This window comes from Oncorhynchus keta, chromosome 34, assembly GCF_023373465.1.
Source record: "Oncorhynchus keta strain PuntledgeMale-10-30-2019 chromosome 34, Oket_V2, whole genome shotgun sequence".
NCBI lineage: Eukaryota > Metazoa > Chordata > Actinopteri > Salmoniformes > Salmonidae > Oncorhynchus > Oncorhynchus keta.
The window spans coordinates 63,042,188-63,065,823 of record NC_068454.1 but is presented as its reverse complement, the minus strand read 5'-3'; the positions used below and the strand labels follow the sequence as shown (position 1 = coordinate 63,065,823).

The 23,636-nt window shown below is 44.0% G+C and overlaps 1 protein-coding gene across 9 annotated transcripts in view; it reads right to left on the bottom strand.

Annotated features, from left to right (window-relative positions):
• LOC118367503 (semaphorin-6D-like) overlaps positions 1-23,636 on the bottom strand; it is a 166,555-nt gene that overhangs the window by 38,898 nt on the left and 104,021 nt on the right. For all 9 annotated transcript variants that reach the window (XM_035751040.2, XM_035751041.2, XM_035751033.2 and 6 more), the window contains 3 exons: positions 8,331-8,539; positions 2,320-2,434; positions 1,896-1,953 (listed from right to left, as the gene is read on the bottom strand). In XM_035751040.2, coding sequence (XP_035606933.1) covers positions 1,896-1,953; positions 2,320-2,434; positions 8,331-8,478 — 321 coding nt within the window. In that variant the 5' untranslated portion in view covers positions 8,479-8,539. The remainder of the gene's footprint in view (positions 1-1,895; positions 1,954-2,319; positions 2,435-8,330; positions 8,540-23,636) is intronic.

Sequence of the window (23,636 nt, the reverse complement as noted above, 5' to 3'; positions counted from 1 at the left end):
TGGACACTGTTAACAAACCTCCAGACGAGCTTCAATGCCATACAACACTCCATCCGTGGCCTCCAACAGCTCTTAAATGCAAGTAAAACTAAATGCATGCTCTTCAACCGATAATTCGGACTTAGGATATGTGGACAACTACAAATACCTAGGTGTCTGATTAGACTTTAAAGTCTCCTTCCAGACTCACATTAAGCATCTCCAATCCAAAATTAAATCTAGAATTGGCTTCCTATTTCGCAACAAAGGATCCTTCATTCATGCTGCCAAACATACCCTCGTAAAACTGACTATCCTACCAATCCTCGACTTCGGCGATGTCATTTACAAAATAGCCTCCAACACTATACTCAGCAAATTGGATGTAGTCTATCACAGTGCCATCCGTTTTGCCACCAAAGCCCCATATGCTACCCACCACTGCAACCTATATGCTCTCGTTGGCTGAACCTCACTTCATATTCATCGCCAAACCCACTGGCTCCAGGTCATCTAGAAGTCTTTGTTAGGTAAAGCCTTATCTCAGCTCACTGGCCACCATAGCAGCACCCACCCGTAGCATGCACTCCAGGAGGTATAGTTCACTGGTCATCCCCAAAGCCAACTCCTCCTTTGGCCGCCTCTCCTTCCAGTTCTCTGCTGCCAATGACTGGAACGAATTGCAAAAATCACTGAAGCTGGAGACTTATATCTCCCTCACTAACTTCAAGAATCAGCTGTCAGAGCAGCTTACCAATCATTACACCTGTACACAGCCCATCTGTAAATCCCATCTATATATTTTTTTGACCCTTTGCACCCTAGTATCTCTACTTGCACATTCATCTTCTGCAAATCTATCACTCCAGTGTTAATTGCTAAATTGTAATTATTTCACCACTATGGCCTATTTATTGCCTTACCTCCCTAATCTTACTACATTTGCACACACTGTATATAGATTTTTCTATTGTGTTATTGACTGTACATTTGTTTATCCCATGTGTAACTCTGTGTTGTTTGTGTCGCACTGCTTTGCTTTGTCTTGGTTGCAGTTATAAATGAGAACATGTTCTCAACCGGCCTGGTTAAATAAAGGTTAAATAAAAAAAATACACTATGTATTATGCAATGCACATATTGTTAGTGCTCCTAACTTCTTTTAAAATACATACATTCTCTTCTGACAATTCTCTGCACTACACATCATTCTGCTCATGTATTTTCACTGCAATCAAATACAAGTCGGCAGGGGGCGGCAGCGTTGCCTAGTGGTTAGGGTGTTGGACTAGTAACCGGAAGGTTGCGAATTCAAACCCCCGAGCTGACAAGGTACAAATCTGTCGTTCTGCCCCTGAACAGGCAGTTAACCCACTGTCCCCAGGCCGTCATTGAAAATAAGAATGTGTTCTTAACTGACTTGCCTGGTTAAATAAAGGTAAATAAAAAAATAAAATAAAAAATAAAAAAAGTCAATAACGTTAGATCTCATTGATGTTGAGTGGGTCCCTTATGGAGATGACTCGAGCTGTAAATGAATCTAAATACAATAGTGACAAGCAAACACAAACCCAGGCCTTAAAGTGATTTTTGTTTAAGAGCAATCATGTTTGAAAAATGGGATTCAGATGGAAGAGAGAGAGCACAGCACTTCAAAACCAGGAGTGCGCGACATAACTTCTATTGGATAACTGTCTGTAGTGAAATGGCTTTGTATCTGCTTGAATGAAGAGACCGACTGAGTAAGAAGAAAACGACACAAATAACCTATATTTAAAAGATGAGCAGAAAAGTAGGAGCCATTGAACGACCAGTAATGCTCTTATGTCCAGCCAGCTGCAATGATACACTACTCTATGACCCATGAGGTCATGACTCATGTAAACAATGTGTTTGTGAGACAACATAAGGCTTACCTGTTGTGGGAGGATCTGCTCAGAGGAGGCGCTGAGACTGATAGCAAACACATGATCTCTGTAAAAGGTCAAAGGTCAGAAAACATTTGAAGATGTCTCCTCTCTGCCCTGAAACCCAATCTAACCACACCACACCCAAGCTGCCTGTTCGCAGCCTAAATTCGATTGATTAGGGTCAGTTACACAGTTCTTTAACAGGCTTATTGATGTAGAAGGGCTTCTTGCTGAGCCTGAGGTACCTTTAACATAATAAACCTACAGTATGACAATATGAACGTAACGGGAGCTATCCAATATGGTTGACTGATACAATGACAGAAATACTACAAAGGGATTCAATGAAGAGTAGTCAATACAGGGTTAATGTAAGGCAGTCCAGTGCATTGAAGATGAGTGAACAATACTGAGAGGCGTGTTGACTGACCTGGCTGCGATGTAGAGCATGTGGTTGATCCGGAGCATCCTCTGGAAGTCCAGGCCCAGTCGTACTGTATCGTTGTCCGACATGAGGCCATGGAAGCTTGGGTACAGGTAGGAGTCTGCATGGGGAGGGGGAAAGGGTAGCAAGCTCAGTTCAGTGACAGTGTTAATCCGGGACAAAAAATATCCATAACGACAAACCAAGCACTAAAGAAATCAAGGGTGTGAATCTGAAAATAAGGTGTATTCAAGCACAAAAATAAAGATTGTTTGAAAAAGTACAAGAGAGAGAGAGAGAGAGAGAAAATAGGTTGTTGACTTGATATAACCCTCTGATTGCAGTATGCTTTCTCAGTTTCTATTTTGTATGTTTTTCCTTTGACCCACATTTGCTGCAGATGCCCAGATTGCAATTTGTTCTAACTGTCAGGTGGTTGTTATTGTGGGCTATCCCATGACTCTATTCTGTGCTGCTAGAGATAATACACTTAACTGTAAATTAAGAGGGGGGAGCGGGAAGCATCTCTAGACCCTAAGTTTATCACAAGAGCTATACAAAACAAAAACACTGTAACAACTGGGACATGCTTAAACCACCTGACCAAGTCCTAAAGCAATGGGAATCACGTTATCTTCCTCAGATTATTACCAAACACCCCAAAAAATTATACTCTCCTCGATGTTATCCCCACAAATAATCCTGATCGGTATCAGTCTGGTGTCTTCTGTATTGACCTTAGTGATCACTGTTTTACAGCCTGCGTTCGTAATGACTGCTCAGAGAAACAACCTGTCCTGATTTGTCATAGACGCTTGCTGAAAAACTTTAATGAGCAAGACTTCCTTCATGAACTGGCCTCTGTAAAATGGTATAGAATCAGCTTGATCCCCTCTGTCGAAGATGCTTGGACCTTTTTTTAAATATTTTCAGTGGTATTGTTAACTTCTTGGTGACAGGGGGGCCGTATTGAGTAGCTTGGATGAAAAAGGTGCCCAAAGTAAACTGCCCGCTATATTATTAGTAGTATTGGATAGAAAACACTGACGTTTCTAAAACTGTTTGAATGATGTCTGAGTATAACAGAACTCATATGGCAGGCGAAAACCTGAGAAAAATCCAACCAGGAAGTGGGAAATCTGAGGCTTGTAGGTTTTCAAAGCTTGGCCTATCGAATACACACTATCTATGGGGCCATTTTTCACTTCCTCAGGCTTCCACTAGATGTCAATCTTCTTTAGAAACTTGTTTGAGGATGCTACTATAAAGGAGGGGCTCATGAGACCTGTTTGAGTCAGTGGTCTGGCAGAGTGCCTTGGTCTCATGACGCGTGGTCACGAGAGAGTTAGCTTTTCTTCAGACATAGGAATTCTCCGGTTGGAACATTATTGAACATTTATTTTGAAAACATCCTAAAGATTTTTTTTTTTTACCTTTATTTAACCAGGCAAGTCAGTTAAGAACAAATTCTTATTTTCAATGACGGCCTAGGTTGGTTAACTGCCTGTTCAGGGGCAGAAGGACAGATTTGTACCTTGTCAGCTCGGGGGTTTGAACTTGCAACCTTCCGGTTACTAGTCCAACGCTCTAACCACTAGGCTACCCTGCCGCCCCATTAGTTTGACATGTTTCTACGGACTGTTATATAACTTTTTGAACTTTTCGTCCGACGTTCTGCTGGACCTACATTTGGATTTGTTTACCAAACACAAAAATATCTATTTGGACATAAATGATGGACATTATCGAACAAATCAAGCATTTATTGTGGACCTGGGAGTGCATCAAAGGTAAGTGAATATTTCTAATGCAATTTTTGACTAATGTTGTCTACCCAATATGGCGTATATCGCTTTGGCTTCTTTGTTGTCTGAACGTTATTCTCAGATTATTGCATGGTTTGCTATTTACGTAAAGTGTTTTTGAAATCTGACACAGCGGTTGCATTAAGGAGAAGTCTATCTCTAATTCCATGTATAATAGTCATATCTTTATCAATGTTTATTATGAGTATTTCTGTCATTTGATGGGGCTCTAAGCTAAATCATCGCATGTTTTAGAACTACTGAACGTAACACGCCAATGTAAAATGAGTTTTTTAAATATAAATATGCACTTTACCGAACAAAACATACATGTATTGTGTAACAATACAGTCCTATGAATGTCATCTGATGAAGATCATCAAAGGTTAGTGATTCATTTTATCTCTCTATTTGTGCTTTTTGTGACTCTCTTTGGCTGGAAAAATGGCTGTGTTTATTCTGTGGCTTGGTGGTGATCTAACATAATCGTTTGTGGAGCTTTGGTTGTAAAGCATTTTTTAAATCAGACACTGTGGCTGGATTAACAGGAATTGTATCTTTAAAATGTTGCCTAATACTTGTATGTTTGAGAAATTTGATTTATGAGATTTATGTTGTTTCGTATTTGTCGCCCTGCAATTTCATTGGCTGTTGGCGAGGGGTTCCACAAACACGCCCCCATAAAGGAAATTAAAATTAAAAACAGGTTCAGCCCCTGGTTCGACTGTCATCTTGCAGAATTACTCCATCTCAAGAATTACATTTGGCGAAAGGCTTGGCACATACATACTCACGCTGACTGGCTCCAGGCTATCTGGAAGTCCAAAGTTAGTTACTTTAAGGAGCAGTTCTCTTTGTGGGTCTAACCCCAAGAAGTTCAGGAAAACGGTTAAAGACGTGGAGAATTAACACCCCTCCTCACAGCTGCCCATGTCCCTTAATGTAGATGTGGTTGTTACTAACAAGAAGCACATGGCTGAGTTCTTTAATCACCACTTCATTAAGTCAGGATTCCTATTTGACTCAGCCATGCCTCCTTGCCCATCCAAAATTTCCTCATCTCCCTTCTAATGCGACTACCCCCGATGCTCCTCCCTCTTTTTCCCCTGCCCCGCTACAAAGTTTCTCCCTGCATGTGGTCACTAGGTGCTAAAGGTGCTAAAGGAGCTCCTGAAACTTAATCTAAAAAAAAACATCTGGGTCAGATGGTTTAGACCCTTTCTTCTTTAAGGTTGCTGCCCCTATCATTGCCAAGCCTATCTCTGACCTTTTTAACCTGTCTCTCCTCTCTGGGGAGGTTCCCATTGCTTGGAAGGCAGCCACAGTTTGTCCTTTATATAAAGGGGGAGATAAAGCTGATCCTAACTGTTGTAGGCCTCTTTCTATTTTTCCTTGTTTATGAAAAGTGTTGGGAAAAAATGTTAATAATCAACTGGCTTTCTTGATGTCTATAGTATTCTCTCTGGTATGCAATCTGGTTTCCACTCAGGTTATGGATGTGTCACTGCAATCTTAAAGGTCCTCAATGATGTCACCATTGCCCTTGATTTTAAGCAATGTTGTGCTGCTAATTTTATTGACTTGGCTGAAGCTTTTGATACAGTAGACCATTCCATACCTGTCGGCTAAGGAGATCTGGTGTGTCTGAGGGGTCTTTGGCCTGGTTTGCTAACTACCTCTCTCAAAGAGTGCGGTGTATGAAGTCAGGACACCTGCTGTCTCAGCCACTGCCTGTCACCAAGGGAGTACCCCAAGGCTCGATCCTAGGCCCCACGCTCTTCTCAATTTACATCAACAAGATAGCTCAGGCAGTAGGAAGTGCTCTCATCCACTTGTATGCAGATGAGACAGTTTTAACTCAGCTGGCCCCTCCCCGGATGTTGTGTTAAATGCTCTACAACAAAGTTTTCTTGGTGTTCAACAAGATTTCTTTGCCCTTAACCTTGTTCTGAACACCACCAAAACAAAGGTCATGTGGTTTGGAAGAAGAATGTTCCTCTCCCCACAAGTGTGATTACTACCTCTGGGGGTTTAGAGCTTGAGGTAGTCACCTCATACAAGTACTTGGGAGTATGGCTAGACGGTACACTGTCCTTCTTTCAGCACATATCAAATCTACAGGCTAAAGTTAAATCTAGACTTGGTTTCCTCTATCGTAATTGCTCCTCTCTCACCCCAGCTGCCAAACTAACTGATTCAGATGACCATCCTACCCATTCTAAATTAAAGAGACGTAATTTATAGATCGGCAGGTAAGGGTGCTCTCGAGCGGCTAGATGTCCTTTACCATTCGGCCATCAGATTTGCCACCAATGCTCCTTATAGGACACATCGCTGCACTCTATACTCCTCTATAATCTGGTCATCTCTGTATTACCCGTCGCAAGACCCACTGGTTGATGCTTATTTATAAAACCCTTTTAGGCCTCACTCCCCCCTATCTAAGATATCTACCGCAGCCCTCATCCTCCACATACAACACCCGTTCTGCCAGTCACATTCTGTTAAAGGTCCCCAAAGCACACACATCCCTGTGTCGCATCTTTTCAGTTCGCTGCAGATAGCAACTAGAACGAGCTGCAAAAAAAGACTCAAACTGGCCAGTTTAATCTCAATCTCTTCATTCAAAGACTCAATCATGGACACTCTTACTGACAGTTGTGGCTGCTTTGTGTGATGTATTGTTGTCTCTACCTTCTTGCCCTTTGCGCTGTTGTCTGTGCCCAATAATGTTTGTACCATGTTTTGTGCTGCTACCATGTTGTGTTGCTACCATGTTGTTGTCATGTTGTGTTGCTACCATGTTATGTTGTCTTCGGTCTCTATGTAGTGTTGCCTCTCTTTATGTAGTGTTGTCTCTATGTAGTGTTGTCTCTCTTGTCGTGATGTGTGTTTGGTCATATATTTATTATTATTTTTTAAATCCCAGCCCCCGTCCCCGCTGGAGGCCTAATGCCTTTTGGTAGGCCGTCATTGCAAATCAGAAATGGTTCTTAACAGAGTTGCCTAGTTAAATCAAAATCAATCCGTCGAGGCTGGCCTGTGACCATCTTCTCTCCCATAGTGCTGCATTAACTGTTCAGGCCAGGGGTATCAAACATATGGCCCATGGGTCGTAGGGGGTACGACCCCTGGTGAAAATGAGTTCGACACCCCTGGCTTAGGCTTTCCTGTCCAACTTGGCTTTTGTAGCTGAATTAGCAGACCTCACAATCTGAAATTACAATCTCCTCGGGGCAAGCATCTTTCCCCCAACCAAGCAAGTCTGACTCGACTGTTTAAAGATTTCAACTCGGGGGTGATTGGGTCAAGCAGAGCAGTGATTCGCTGTGGGGCAGAAAGGGAGAGGGATAACTCCACCTCGGCGACCTCTCGTCCCTTTAATTACTCCTCAGCACTTTCACTTCCTTTAAAGTTTTGGGCGCCACGTCGCCATGGAAACCTCTAACCCAGTTCCTCCAATTAGCCTCTGTGAGGGAGATGATTTCGGCGGTGGAGCTGGGCGCTGGATGTATTACCATACATAATGGACATCCTGGGGAGTTGTGAGGGGTTCTGACGCCCAGACACCTTCAGACCTGCTGACAAATGGCCCTCATTACACCTGAGATGGGCTCCACATATAGATCTATTAGCGTGGCTATTTATGCTAATGTTCCACTCCTCCAGATAGATCAATTAAAGCGCCAGGCCTTAGTCTCTGTCAACTCTTAAATAAAGGATGAGGCTGGCGACTGCCAACGCCAGGACCTCCTTACCACACCTCCTACTGATTAGGTGCCACTGATGGGCTGTACGTGTGGGCCAATCAGATTTTGTATTATGTCATATAGCTAAAATGTATAGCTATTTTATTTCGATAGTCGTAATTATGTATTTGAACAGGGCTGCCCAACCCTCTTCCTGGAGATCTACTGTCCTGTAAGTTCAGTCCAACCCTAATTTAGCATATCTGATTCAGCCAGTTAAGATCTTGTTGAGCAGCTAATTCGTAGAATCAGGTGTGTTAAATTAGGGTTGGATTGAAAACCCACAGGACGGTAGATCTCCAGGAAGAGGGTTGGGCAGCCCTGTACTGACATAGATCTGTAAGACGACTGACAAAATATGTGTACATACAACTGACAAGATGCTGTCCTTTAACGGTACATCAGAACTTCATGCCCCTCTGAACTAAGGAGCAACATTGCATCATGACGGGCTTGCACTCACGTTCTCTCCCCACAATGCTGATTGGCTCCAGGTCCTGGGGGAAGGGTGTGACTCCCATGGCCAGGTGAGGTAAGAGGGCTGTGAGGGCTAGAGCCAGGCCCACCGCCAGAAGGGGGAGGGGCCGAGGCGACCCGGGCACCAGCCTCATTTTGACAGGGGTTCACCACACCTCACCAGAACAGCATGGCCAACAGCGGGCACACCACCACCTAGAAGAGGAGAGAGAGTGAGAACAGGTTAACCTAGCTACAACCAAAGTTAGCTGTACCCATATCTGTTAAAACGGTCACAGGCTAATGTGAATAACTACAACAGCAGCATCGGCTTCATAATGATCACTATAATTCTGCCATCAAGTTCTACAGTAGCTGTTGGAACTTTCTGAGTTTGGATGCTAAGCTCTCATTAGCATGCGATGCTCATTGCCAGTGCGGCATTGTGATTGAGTATTAGCTGAACTGTGATGACAGTGTGAACACACACAGAGAGACAGAGAGAGACAGAGAGAGACAGAGAGAGAGAGAGAGAGAGAGAGGAATGGAGAGAGAGGTGAGGCCACAAGGGCCCCTGACTGGGACACCTGGCTCATTTACTCCCAGCCTTCAGTCTTTCACAGGTGACTTCACACAATTAACCACCGCCCCCACAGGGGAACGCGACTCCCTCTGTCTGCACCAAGACACCAGGCCCAAGGGGAGGCGACAGGTACCCACTTTCACCTAATATACAAAACAAACTATAAATTGTTTGACTAGATGGGAAAAACAAGCGGCTTCTGTAAGAAGGTCAGAAGATTCAAGTTTGAGCAAAGTTTGCTCTCTGCATTATTAATCACTCAGGTAAGCTATGAGTCAGACCTGAATTGTCTCGAAATGCTAATTTCCACATCTGCTTGATTTCTGAGATGAGACCGGGACAGATGGATGCAGATTGCGCAGGGATTTGTTCAACTAAATCTCCAGAATGCTGTGACCTGTGTTTTGGCACCAACTTAATAAGGGCAGCGTGTCCTCTAAGGGTTTCAACTCAGCACAGCCCAGATTGATGTACTGCACCAATGAGATCCTGCCACACAACTTTTAAATGGGGAGCCGAAAACAAAGTCAACAGAGATATGAACCCCATCAATATTGATAACGGGCTGCCTCATTCTGATTCAGAGGAGACGGTTGCATTTAGCGATGAGGTCAAGCGATGATCACGGTGTTATAAATCGAGGGGAGGTGGTGTCTGCTCCTGTTTACTTCATGAATTACCGCCTCCTGCCTGTCCTGCCTGGGCGATATATGAGGACATTACTCCCAATGGATTAACTCACAGGCTTTTAGGCTTCTCAGAGGAGGCTTGAGCAAACAGGATATGATGCTGTGGCTTCCTGTCTGAGCAGGCCAAACAGCATGTCCCCCTAACACCACTGTCACCCCATCTAACCTGAATCTATCATTGAAGATCTAAGATCTTAGTACATGCTCTGATGGTTGAGCAATGCCCTCAAGTTAAAGAGTAGGCTCACATTTATACTGCTTATGCAAATGCTTGAGGGATCTTGAAACATAAAAAAAACACTTGGTAAAGTTGCAGCTAAAAACCATGCTAAATAAACTCCATAAAACTATGAAATTATTTGCACAACTGTCTCTCTGCTCTCATGAATATGCATAGACTAGACCGACGATCATAAACATGTAGAGTGCGAAAATCAAAGGTTATGGAGACTGGGCAGAGATCAAATATCGACAAATCGACATTTATCCAATGGCTATAAAGCCAGGAAAATGCAAATATGACTCACAACAAGACAAGCACAGTGCCTGCAGGAGCTTAGGCAAGACAGTCCAACAAATGCACTGACCCTACAGACCCTCTGAGGCTTCTTGACCTTCCACAGACTTCCACACAAAGGCACTGAGTGGATGAGCTTCTTGGCGTGTTTATCAGCAGCACCCTGAAGAGTTGCCGTTTTCTGTTTGTGAAGTTCTCCACATGTTGACGAGCCTCACAGCTGGGGATGGATGTGGAGCTTGTGGAAGTGGAAAATGCTATTACGAAATGCCCAACGTAATCCAATTCAGTCCTAGCTACAGTAATGTAATATAAACCAGCATAAGTCCCTTTGATCTGCTGCATACACTGTTGTTCTGGGGTTCACTTCCAGACGGGTGCTGGTGGTGAGGATTTGGCAAGGAGCCTTTATCTAGGGCTTGATGACAGTGACATGGTAGAAAGAACCCTATCATGTAGACTTGAAACGTACTGTATGTGAGGCACGTCCAGTCTTTCATGCTGAGTGAGTGACAGATGTGATGCTAAGCATCACTGCGAGAGCAGGGGCCGACTTCCACCTCTTTATAAGACATGCATAGACGGTCGACAGTGACAAAGTCAACATCTTTGGAAGTTGCAAAAGGGACAGAGACTCAGAGGCTCACTATGCTCAATCCCCATAAAGCCAATGGCTTCATTTAACAGTGTTTTAAGATGTGGTTTTACAAATATATTTGGGGACTGCCTTCAAATTGCCCTGCATGTGGAGCACCTAATGTGTTCATGTGGTTTATCGCCTCAACCCGTAAATTCTTCAGCTTCTTCTCAATGGGATATTTCTTGATCTAAAACCCGATACCAGGATCCAGCTGCTACCGCCACACCGAATGCCGCCCGCCAAAACATGCCAGTTCACAAACCCACCGCACCCTCCCCATAAACATGTAAACCATGGAGCACCCTTCAGGAATGTGTTGCTCTCCTTTTTCTTTCTCTAATCAATTGCCTTTTACAGAGTGAATGGGGAGGCAGGCTGATGAGCTGACAGCTGTCGATGGGAAATAAGCCACTGCGACCCACACTCTCTCTGTGTTCTGTTTTGGATGGTAGGTGTGGGATCGTTTTGTTTTTAATGAACTGGACTTGTCAAGCCATCTGGGAGATACTGGCAGTTGGGCCTCTTTGTAGGGCAAGGAATTGAGGGCCGCTGGGGCCGCACATTGATTATCTGACATTCATTTGGATTAGACCAGTGCTGGTTCTGTGGTTTGATGAGATGTCTTCAGTCTGGTGGTTTGAGGGTTTTTCACAGCACTGTGCGAAAAGGAAACTTCATGATGAGAAAATGGGAGCCTTTATGAGTGGTGGATGAGGCCACGGTGTCATCTTTAAAAAGGATCCATTTTAATTCATACATAAACAAGTCAATCTTTATGACCCAGCTTCAGTTTGGCCAGGGACCACTGTTCCATAAAAAGATGCAATTAGATATTAAATGTAAATTGAATCCTCAAATCAACCGCTTTATGCACCTGTCTACTCCAGGGACGTTTATTTTCTGCCAACACCTGTCATTCAAACAAAATCGAGGCGCATTATCCCAATGCAGACCCACCCCCTCTGATATGCTGTGACCTCACAAACTGAACACCGCTAATCCCTTCATTGTTCTGGATAACAGGGCAATAGCTAGCCAACACCTCTCATCTCCCACCTCTGTGCCTTGGGATGCCATAGGGCCCCAGAGAAGTAGGAATTGAATGAGTCCACCCCCAGTATACATGGGCCTACATAATGAGGGTGCAAGTCTCTGGCCATGGACCATTACCCACCCGGGGCTCTGCTGGGGACTCTCACATCACCATGGCGATGAGCAGGGACAGGGGGCCAAATGATCTGCCGCAGAATGTGTGTGTGGTCGGAGTGTGTAGCCCTTTGTGGATGTGTGTCTCATTTGGGAAAGGGAACGCTGCAATGCCTGTTAAGCTCTCTGACCATGCATCCCCTGACTGTCGTGACTTTTCTCTGGTCTGTTTACTTTCAGTGATCCAATGATCTTCACAACTCATAGCTGAGGAAGCACATTGTTTATTCAAGACTGAGGTTACCTCAGGAATTGGCACTCAGTTTTCTTTTCATTCCGACAAACAAGTTTGACCAACACCTTATACATTTTCTGCTGTGCAAAAACAACTTCATTGGAAGAAAACTCATCCAAGACATGCATCTTGTGAGTGACCTTGCGCTACAAAAGATTCCGTTGTTAAGAATGGGCAACATTGTCCTTACCCTACTCTCAGAGAGTTCATCTGACTGTCGATATCTGAACACTGTCCCATGATGCACCATCACAAGGCTGACGATTAGCTGCTGCACAGAGACCGTTTTCTAGTCTCACACACAACTCTCCTCTTACCCCGAGACATCCACTCTCCTACAGAGTACTCACAGTGTGGCAGCATTGTATGCAGCTGATGAGTCACATATGGTTTCACATCTTATCACTCTGAATTCTCAACTCTCTGCCTTCGGTAGATTTTGTGTTACATGCTACTTCTCAACAAGACCCTCAACTTCCCGGGGCCCTTTCAACTATCTACATGACCCCCTCAGACAGAGGAACTTCGCTAATTAGATTTCCAATGGCTAACCCCACAGACGCCGATGAGGCAAATTGGAATTGGGATCAAGGAGCATTGGGCAATAATTGGGGAACAGACCCCGCAGGATACGGAGGAGATTTCTTCCGGGTGCCTTTCAGACGACTACTATTGGTGGTGCTAGGAGTTCATCCTACTGTTGCTCGTAAATTAACTTAGTTTAAGCCTGGAGACTTTGAAAGCACCTCTACGAGTTCAACCACATCTAGCAAGGCCAGCAGGCTTCAGGCCGTTTATAGCCTCTGCTGGTGTAACTACTTTCACAGTAGTTTTAAACATTTCTTTATCAGTTACTTCTAAATTCTACTTTCAGTTGGGGCAGGAGTGCAACAATTTTGGATGTCAGGGTCAGAGTTGCAATATTGGCAGGGTTTGACAGACCAAGTTCTGTGAATGAAGTCAACACTTGATCTAGATGAGGGACAGAAACTTAAACTTGCTGTTGAATAACAACATGTCAGTTGAAGTTGATGGGGAATTTCAGAGGCCCTGTAGTAGCAACATGAGAGCGGCTCAAGGGGGGTCTTAGAAAGCTCTATTTGCATGCCGGGTCAAGAGGGAGTGACCGCTGGCTGCTTTCCTTTGGCCCCCATAGTCCCTTAGTTCTGGAATTTGCATTTCAAACTGATGGGGGCAGTGTCGTGGAATCTCTCCTTATAGTCTTTATCTGAACAGTTGCATGGGCAGGAGGAAAGAGGTTGGGGGAGGGGAGCGAAGATGTGGGGCACCATGGCATCCAGGGTGAGATGTGTCTGTCAGTGGTCAGGACCCTCCCTGCCATCACTGCCACTCAACTTGCCTCAAAGGGATGCTGTGATGCCCTCCTCACCCATAGGGTTCAGACAAAGTGACGGGTCGTCCTGTGAGATGGGCCATCTATTGTCACCCTACGTAGGAGTGCTCTACGCCGTCCACATGGAAGGGTCCCCACAGATTAAAGCCTGTTTGTCAGCCACGGGCAGCGCATCAAGCCTCCAACTCTTCCCCACCAGCTCCTCTCTCTAGTAATGATGTTGGGCTGAATCAAGTTGACAGTGAGAATCAACTAAAGTTGTACTGTAGGAAGAAGTGATGCTGTAGAAAGTCAGTGCGAAAACATGTTCAGTAACCCTGGGCTGAAGGCCCTCTAAAAATGGGACAAAGGGAGTCCCTAAACATTAGGTTGAAATATCGCATCAATGTTCAAGGACCGAGAGATGTTGACAACCAAAACACACAACAGCAGTGATGCATAGAAAAAGAACTGGCACCCATTACTTTCTGTTTACTTGTATCAATCTCTGAAAAAAGTGCCTCTGCCACCAGTCTGGGCCTAAACCTGTAAGGCATCCCGCCAAAGTGGGCGAGCTGGCCAGACTTCAGAAAGGGATCTATGCGAGACACAGACACTGAGACGGTCGTCTGATCGATCGGGAGAACCGCTGAGAGTGTCATCCATCGTCTTTGTGTCTACTTGAGATGAAAAAAGCCCCAAAGGCTATCAGCGAGAGAGAGATCAGACGCACATTAATGTTATCCTCTACATTTGTCTGCTTCGTCTTCATTATTTATTTTTATCTTCAGACAAGCCCTGTAATTCACAGGCAAATCCCGCTCTCTCTATCCATCCATCTACAGTTGAAGTCGGAAGTTTACAAACACTTAGGTTGGAGTCATTAAAAATAGTTTTTCAACCATTCCACATATTATTTGTTAACAAACTATATTTTTGGCAAGTCAGTTAGGAAATCTACTTTGTGCATGACACAAGTCATTTTTCCAACAATTGTTTACAGACAAATTATTTCACTTATAATTCACTGTATCACAATTCCAGTTGGTCAGAAGTTTATATACACTAAGTTGACAGTGCCTAACCTCTTGAAGCTAGGGGGCACTATTTTTATGTTTGGAAAAAAATAACGTTCCTCAAGTAAACGGCCTATTTCTCAAGACCAGATTCTAGAATATGCATATAATTGACAGATTGGGATAGAAAACGCTCCAAAACTGTCCAAATATTGTCTGTGAGTATAACAGAACTGATATTGCAGGTGAAACCCTGAGAAAAATCAAACCAGGAAGTGGCTTCTATTTTGAAAACTCCATGTTCCATAGCCTCCCATTGCTCCATTTAAAGGGATATCAACCAGACTCCTTTTCCTATCGCTTCTTCAAGGTGTCAGTCTTCAGACATAGTTTCAGGCTTTTATTTTGAAAAATTAGCCAGAAAGATAACATCGCGTCAGGTGGTCACGAGTTTTGCTCGCGCAACAGAGTTCGGACAGCCATTCCTTTACCTCTCCTACTGAACAAGACAGTTGCGGTTGATATATTATTGATTATATATTTTAAAAACAACCTGATTGATTATAAAAAACATTTGACATGTTTCTATGGACATTACGGATATTATTTGGAATTTGTCTGCGTTGTCGTGACCGCTCTTTCCTGTGGATTTCTGAACATAACGCGACAAACCATCGGAGGTATTTTGGATATAAAAATAATCTTTATGGAACAAAAGGAACATTTGTTGTGTAACTGGGAGTCTCGTGAGTGAAAACACCAAAGATCAAAGGTAAACGATTCATTTGATTGCTTTTCTGATTGTCGTGACCAAGCTACCTGATGCTAAGTGTACTTAATGTTTTGTCATGCGATCGATAAACTTACAAACGCTTGGATTGCTTTCGCTGTAAAGCATAATTTCAAAATCTGAGATGACAGGTGGATTAACAAAAGGCTAAGCTGTGTTTTACAATATTGCACTTGTGATTTCATGAATATGAATATTTTTTGTAATATTATTTGACTGGGGCGCTATGCTATTCAGCGGTTGCTGATGACAATTATCCCGCTTAAGGGATGGGTAAGCGTCAAGTAAACAGCTTGGAAAATTCCAGAAAATTATGTCATGGCTTTAGAAGCTTCTGACAGGCTAAATGACATCATTTGAGTCAATTGGAGGTGAACCTGTGAATGTATTTAAAGGCCTACCTTCAAACTCAGTACCTCTTTGCATGGGAAAATCAAAAGAAGTCAGCCAAGACCACAGAAAAATAATTGTAGACCTCCACAAGTCTGTTTCATCCTTGGGAGCAATTTCCAACGCCTGAAGGTACCACGTTCAACTGTACAAATAATAGTACGCAAGTATAAACACCACGGGACCACGCAGCCGTCATACCGCTCCAGAAGGAGAGGCATTCTGTCTCCTAGAGATGAATGTACTTTGGTGCGAAAAGTGCAAATTAATCCCAGAACAACAGCAATGAACCTTGTGAAGATGGAGGAAACGGGTTTTAAACTATCTATATCCACAGTAAAACGAGTCCTATATCGACATAACCTGAAAGGCCGCTCAGCAAGGAAGAAGCCACTGCTCCAAAACTGCCATAAAAAAGCCAGACTACAGTTTGCAATTGTACATGAGGACAAGAATCATACTTTTTGGAGAAATGTCCTCTGGTCTGATGAAACAAAAATAGAACTGTTTGGCCATAATGACCATCATTATGGTTGGAAAAAAAGGGGATGCATGCAAGCCGAAGAACTTCAGAAAATAGATGACATCATGAGGTAGGAAAAATATGTGTATATATTGAAGCAACATGTCAAAACATTGGTCAGGAAGTTAAAGCTTGGTCGCAAATGGGTCTTCCAAATGGACATTGACCCCAAGCACACTTCCAAAGTTGTGGCAAAATGGCTTAAGGACAACAAGGTCAAGGTATTGGAGTGGCCATCACAAAGCCCTGACCTCAATCCTATAGAAAATTTGTGGGCAGAACTGAAAAAGCATGTGCGAGCAAGGAGGCCTACAAACCTGACTCAGTTACACCAGCTCTGTCAGGAGGGATGGGCCACAATTCACCCAACCTATTGTGGGAAGCTTGTGGAAGGCAACCCGAAATGTTTGACCCAAGTTAAACAATTCAAAGGCAATGCTACCAAATACTAATTGAGTGTATATAAACTTCTGAGCCACTGGAAATGTGATTAAATAAATTACTCTACTATCATTCTGACATTTCACATTCTTAAAATAAAGTGTATGTACACTTCAGACTTCAACTGTATCTATTTTAAAAAATATATATTTTTATTTAATCAGGTAGGCTAGCTGAGAACAAGTTCTCATTTGCAACTGCTACCTGGCCAAGATAAAGAAAAGCAGTTCGACACATACACAGAGTTACACATGGAATAAACAAACATAAAGTCAATAATACAGTAGAAAAATATATATACAGCATGTGCAAATGAGGTAGGACAAGAGAGGTAAGGCAATAAATAGGCCATGGTGGCAAAGTAATTACAATATAGCAATTAAACACTTGAATGTTAGGATGTGCAGAAGATGAATGTGCAAGTTGAGATACTGGGGTGCAAAGGAGCAAGATAAATGTATAAATAAATACAGTATGGGGATGAGGTAGATTGGATGGGCTATTTACAGATGAGCTATGTACAGGTGCAGTGATCTGTGAGCTGCTCTGACAGCTGGTGCTTAAAGCTAGTGAGGGTGGTAAGAGTCTCCAGCTTCAGAGATTTTTGGCTTTGGGGGTGACCAGTGAGATATACCTGCTGGAGCGCATGCTACGGGTGGGTGCTGCTATGGTGACCAATGAGCTGAGATAAGGCTGGGCTTTACCTAGCAGAGACTTGTAGATGACCTGGAGCCAGTGGGTTTGGCGCAATGTATGAATCGAGGGCCAGCCAACGAGATTATACAGGTCACAGTGGTGGGTAGTATATGGGGCTTTGGTGACAAAACGGATGGCACTGTGATAGACTACATCCAATTTGTTGAGTAGAGTGTTATTTTGTAAATTACATCGCCGAAGTCAAGGATCGGTAGGATGGTCAGTTTTACGAGGATATGTTTGGCAGCATGAGTGAAGGATGCTTTGTTGCGAAATAGGATGCCGATTCTAGATTTAATTTTGGATTGGAGATGTTTGATATGGGTCTGGAAGGAGAGTTTACAGTCTAACCAGACACCGAGGTATTTGTAGTTGTCCACATATTCTAAGTCAGAACCGTCCAGAGTAGTTATGCTGGACAGGCGGGCAGGTGCAGGCAGCGATCGGTTGAAGAGCATGCATTTAGTTTTACTTGCATTTAAGAGCAGTTGGAGAGTTGTATGGCATTGAAGCTCATTTGGAGGTTAGTTAGCACGGTGTCCAAGGAAGGGCCAGAAGTATACAGAATGGTGTCGTCTGCATAGAGGTGGATCAAAGAATCACCAGCAGCGAGAGCGACATCATTGATGTATACAGAGAAAAGAGTCGGCCTGAGTATTGATCCCTGTGGCACCCCCATGACTGCCAGAGGTCCGGACAACAGGCCATTCGATTTGACATACTGAACTCTATCGGAGAAGTAGTTGGTGAACCAAGAGGAGCTATCATTTGAGAAACCAAGGCTGTTGAGTCTGCCAATAAGAATGTTGTGATTGACAGAGTCTATATAGCATCCATCTATAGTATCCATCCATCCATCCATCCATCCATCCACAGTATCCATCCATCCACAGTATCTATCCATCCACAGTAACCATCCATCCATCCAGTCACAGTATCCATCCATCTACAGTATCCATCCATCATCCATCCATCCATCCAGTATCCATCCACCCACCCAACTACAGTATCCATCCATCCATCCATCTACAGTATTCATCCATCCATCCACAGTATCCATCCATCCATCTACATTATCCATCCATCCACAGCATGCATCCATCCATGCATCCATCCACAGTATCCATCCATCCACGCTATCCATCCAACTACAGTATCCATCCATCTACAGTATCCATCCATCCAGCTACAGTATCCATCCATCTACAGTATCCATCCATCCAGTATCCATCCACAGTATCCATCCATAGTATCCATCCATCCATAGTATCCATCCATCCATAGTATCCATCCATCCAGCTACAGTACCCATCCATCTACATTATCCATCCATCCATCCATAGTATCCATCCATCCACGCTATCCATCCAACCATCAATCCACAGTATCCATCCATCCAACTACAGTATCCATCCATCCACAGTATCCATCCATCCACAGTATCCATCCATCCACAGTATCCATCCATCCAGCTCCAGTATCCATCCATCTACAGTATCCATCCATCCAGCTACAGTATCCATCCATCTACAGTATCCATCCATCCATCCATCCAGCTACAGTATCCATCCATCTACAGTATCCATCCATCCATAGTATCCATCCATCCACAGTATCCATCCATCCAGCTACAGTACCCATCCATCTACCTTATCCATCCATCCAGCTACAGTATCCATCCATCTACCTTATCCATCCATCTACAGTATCCATCCATCTACAGTATGCATCCATCCATCCATAGTATCCATCCACAGTATCCATCCACAGTATCCATCCATCCAGCTACAGTATCCATCCATCCAGTATCCATCCATCCAGCTACAGTATCCATCCATCTACAGTATCCATCCATCCAGTATCCATCCATCCATAGTATCCATCCATCCATAGTATCCATCCATCCATAGTATCCATCCATCCATCCATAGTATCCATCCATCCACGCTATCCATCCAACCATCAATCCACAGTATCCATCCATCCAACTACAGTATCCATCCATCCAGCTCCAGTATCCATCCATCTACAGTATCCATCCATCCAGCTACAGTATCCATCCATCTACAGTATCCATCCATCCACAGTATCCATCCATCCAGCTACAGTACCCATCCATCTACCTTATCCATCCATCCAGCTACAGTACCCATCCATCTACCTTATCCATCCATCTACATTATCCATCCATCTACAGTATCCATCCATCCATCCATAGTATCCATCCATCCACGCTATCCATCCAACCATCAATCCACAGTATCCATCCATCCAACTACAGTATCCATCCATCCACAGTATCCATCCATCCAGCTCCAGTATCCATCCATCTACAGTATCCATCCATCCAGCTACAGTATCCATCCATCCAGCTACAGTACCCATCCATCTACATTATCCATCCATCTACATTATCCATCCATCTACAGTATCCATCGTATCCATCCATCCACGCTATCCATCCAACCATCAATCCACAGTATCCATCCATCCAACTACAGTATCCATCCATCCACAGTATCCATCCATCCAGCTCCAGTATCCATCCATCTACAGTATCCATCCATCCAGCTACAGTATCCATCCATCTACAGTATCCATCCATCTACAGTATCCATCCATCCATCCATCCAGTATACATCCATCCACAGTATCCATCCATCCACAGTATTCATCCATCCATCTACAGTATCCATCCATCCATCCATCCAGTATCCATAATCCAGCTACAGTATCCATCCATCTACAGTATCCATCCATCCATCCAGTATCCATCCATCATCCATCTACAGTATCCATCCATCTACATTACCCATCCATCTACAGTATCCATCCATCCACAGTATCCATCCATCCAGTATCCATCCATCCACAGTATCCATCCATCTATAGCATCCATTCATCTACAGTATCCATCCATCCATCCATCCATCCATCCATCCATCCATCCATCCACAGTATCAATCCATCCAGCTACAGTATCCATCCATCCACATTATCCATCCATCCATCCAGCTACAGTATCCATCCATCCAGCTACAGTATCCATCCATCCAGCCACAGTATCCATCCGTCCAGCTACAGTATCCATCCGTCCAGCTACAGTATCCACCCAGCTACAGTATCCATCCATCTACAGTATCCATCCATCTACAGTATCCATCCATCTACAGTATCCATCCATCCAGCTACAGTATCCATCCATCCATCTACAGTATCCATCCGTCCAGCTGCAGTATCCATCCATCCAGCCACAGTATCCATCCATCTACAGTATCCATCCATCTACAGTATCCATCCATCTACAGTATCCATCCATCTACAGTATCCATCCATCCATCTACAGTATCCATCCATCCATCTACACTATCCATTCATCCACAGTATCCATCCATCCATCCATCCATCCACAGTATCCATCCATCTCAATGTTCTTCTACTGTTTCTAGTGTGACATCTTCAGATGAGTGTAACCCCGGGTCACCTCATCAGACATACTGGCAGGAATATGCAGATGTCGTTCAAGCTCCCTCCTCGACCCTCCTCCCGTCGTCTCCACCTCATAACTAAAATGGAATGTTATCTACCTCCTCCTCTCAATCTCCCCATCATCAATAATTCAAAGTGTTATTGAGAAACACTACCTGAACCTCTATTGACAGAAACTCAAGCACTGTCATTCCCTCAAGGGCATCATAATTGAATCCTCAAAGTCTGCTGCAGCAGACCCAGGCGGGGGAACAGGAGTCTGTGTTTATGTTTTTTGTTGAGGTGTCATTGTGTGTGTGTGTGTTTATTATTATATATGTATTTCAGTTCTCCAAACCGGCAGCCTCCAGACCCAACAGCACACAGCAGGAGCCATCCCATGCATAGAGTGACTCGGGCCGGTCTTAGGACCATTCCCCTCAGGGGTGTTGTAAAAGGTGGGCGGGAAAGTGTTTGGTTATCTAGCACCGTGGAGAAAGGATTGTGGAGTCAGATTGGGAAGGACAGTGAAGCTCTTTATCAATTGCAGTAGTGCACTTTCTCAAACCTGGAGAGGGCAGTTGTTTGGCACAAGTCAAAAGGTGAAGAGAGGTGTATTGCAAACAGGAGTGACAGCTTTTGAGAAGCTTACAATTCTGAGAGTTTGATTTCACAAAGCAACTCCCACAGTACATGCTTAAAAATAACAGGCTCACCAGTATGACATACAATTATATCATAACATGCAGTATGTCAACAGCTTTAATATTTCAGTGTTGATGCGGGTGGTAGAACAAAAAAAGATACAGCATTTATAGAGCTAGATTAAAGTTTAAACAATAGCGAAACTGTCAAAAACAGAACTACGGTATTCACACTAAACATCTTCAACGACAACGTCAGTAGTATTCAAAGCTTCGCTTTTATGCGCAATATACAAATATGGCAAACTCAATGGTGCTGTCGTGCAGTGTCCTCTCCTCTGACAGCTCAATAATAGGAACAGAGATAGTGCTCCCTCCCACTACGCTTTGTAGACTGTAGTACCAGCAGAGCCTATCATTATTTCACCAGAACTGCCGACCGACCGACCGGAGGGGAGGGGAGGCGGGTAGAGGAGAGGAGAGAGCAGCCAGATGATGATGATGATATTCACCACACTCCTGCTGGGAAAGATGAAACGCGCCACACCGATATAAGCGAGGGAGAGTAGAACGGGAGGAGAGGATGAGGTGAATAAGCAGCGCTGTCAGTGCTCATCAGGTTACTGATCGCTCAGCGTTCTCCAGTGGTTCTTTATTACCACCAAGGGGGGGCTAGCCCTGCACCCTCCTATCACTTAGGACCCCTGAGTTCAGCCTTGGTGGTACAGAACAGAGCAGCAGCGGGGTGGAGATGTGTCTTCCTGCTGGTGCCAGGGCCCCTTGGGTGGCGGTGCAAGCTAATGGGCGTGGGGAGCGAGCTAAGCGGCTGGTCTGGCTCCTTGTGATTAGATTTGGGCTCGTTGAGAGAGAGAGAGTGAGAGCGAGCAAGGGTGTGTGTGTGGTGCTGATCCCCCTCATCACACGGCTCTGATTAGGCACTGCGGTGGCTCTCTGGCTTGGCAAGCCGTCGTTCTGCTGCCAATGCAGAAAGCGAGCACCCAACATAAAGCCTGTCTATCAGCGCATCAGAGCCAGGCTGATTCTGAAGGACAGTAATTATGCTCACTGCAGAGCGATGAAAAACAGAAGAAACAAAGTTTACTGTTATGGCCAACCTTGAACTGTACAGTAAGTTTAAGAACTAAATGTTCTAACATGACGAAAGGAGTAATTCATGAAGGAGACGGAGTGTTCTCTGCTAAATGTTTTTCTACTTTTCTATACCATGACCTTACAAGGAGAGGTATTAAGACTGAGCCCCATAGAAATGGGGTTAATTAAGTGAATAAAATGTTTTAAAACATGTGGAGAGCAACTTTTCTTTACGGTCCTTAATGGTGCTTGAGCTGAGGACTGCTGTGATGATGCTCTCATGACGCCATTGTATCCGTCTTTGTATTTAAGGTGGGGAACAATGAGAGAGTTCGACATCTCTATTAACAGAAAGCTCTTCGATCTCCATCTTTCTCTATGCTCTCCAGCAAATGGAACCCCCCAGGCACCAATTACATGGGTGCACTGTTTGCACTTCAATCTCTGCGTTCCAATTCTGAAAGTTGGAAGACACATGAATTATCGATGTTGCAGAACTTTTGATCCCCCTTGATAAAAAAAGTGAATTTGGAGTGTCACGGTGTTAGGTTTCATTTGCGAGTGAACTTTAGAGGTAGTGAAGGAAGATGAGTAAATTGAGGGGTTTGACTTATCTCAGCCGCATCGTGCCAATTGAATATCTTTCTTTTATTCTGTTTGAAGGATCTGCACCATGTTCGTCAGAACCATAGATAGCGCACTTATAATGCAGGACAAGCACACAATGATACGTGTGAAAACGTGTTGAAAGCACCTAGTCAAGGACTCGGGCGTAACAGAGACAGAGTAGTTGTGAAAGGAAGATAAATACCATCTGCAATCACGCTGCCATCACCCACCAGATCCTTCCTTATCACATTACCCGAAAATATCATTTAAAAAAAAAGAAAGTGGGCACACGCAAGACGGGTTGGTGACAGCAGTATGTTCTGAGCATCTTTAGCAGCCGGCGCACAAAATGGCCGACCTCTTTAATAAATGAAAGATTTTCCAATCTGAGAAGTCGATGCTGATGAAGGGACATATAAATCAGGTGAGGAGCGGCGGAGG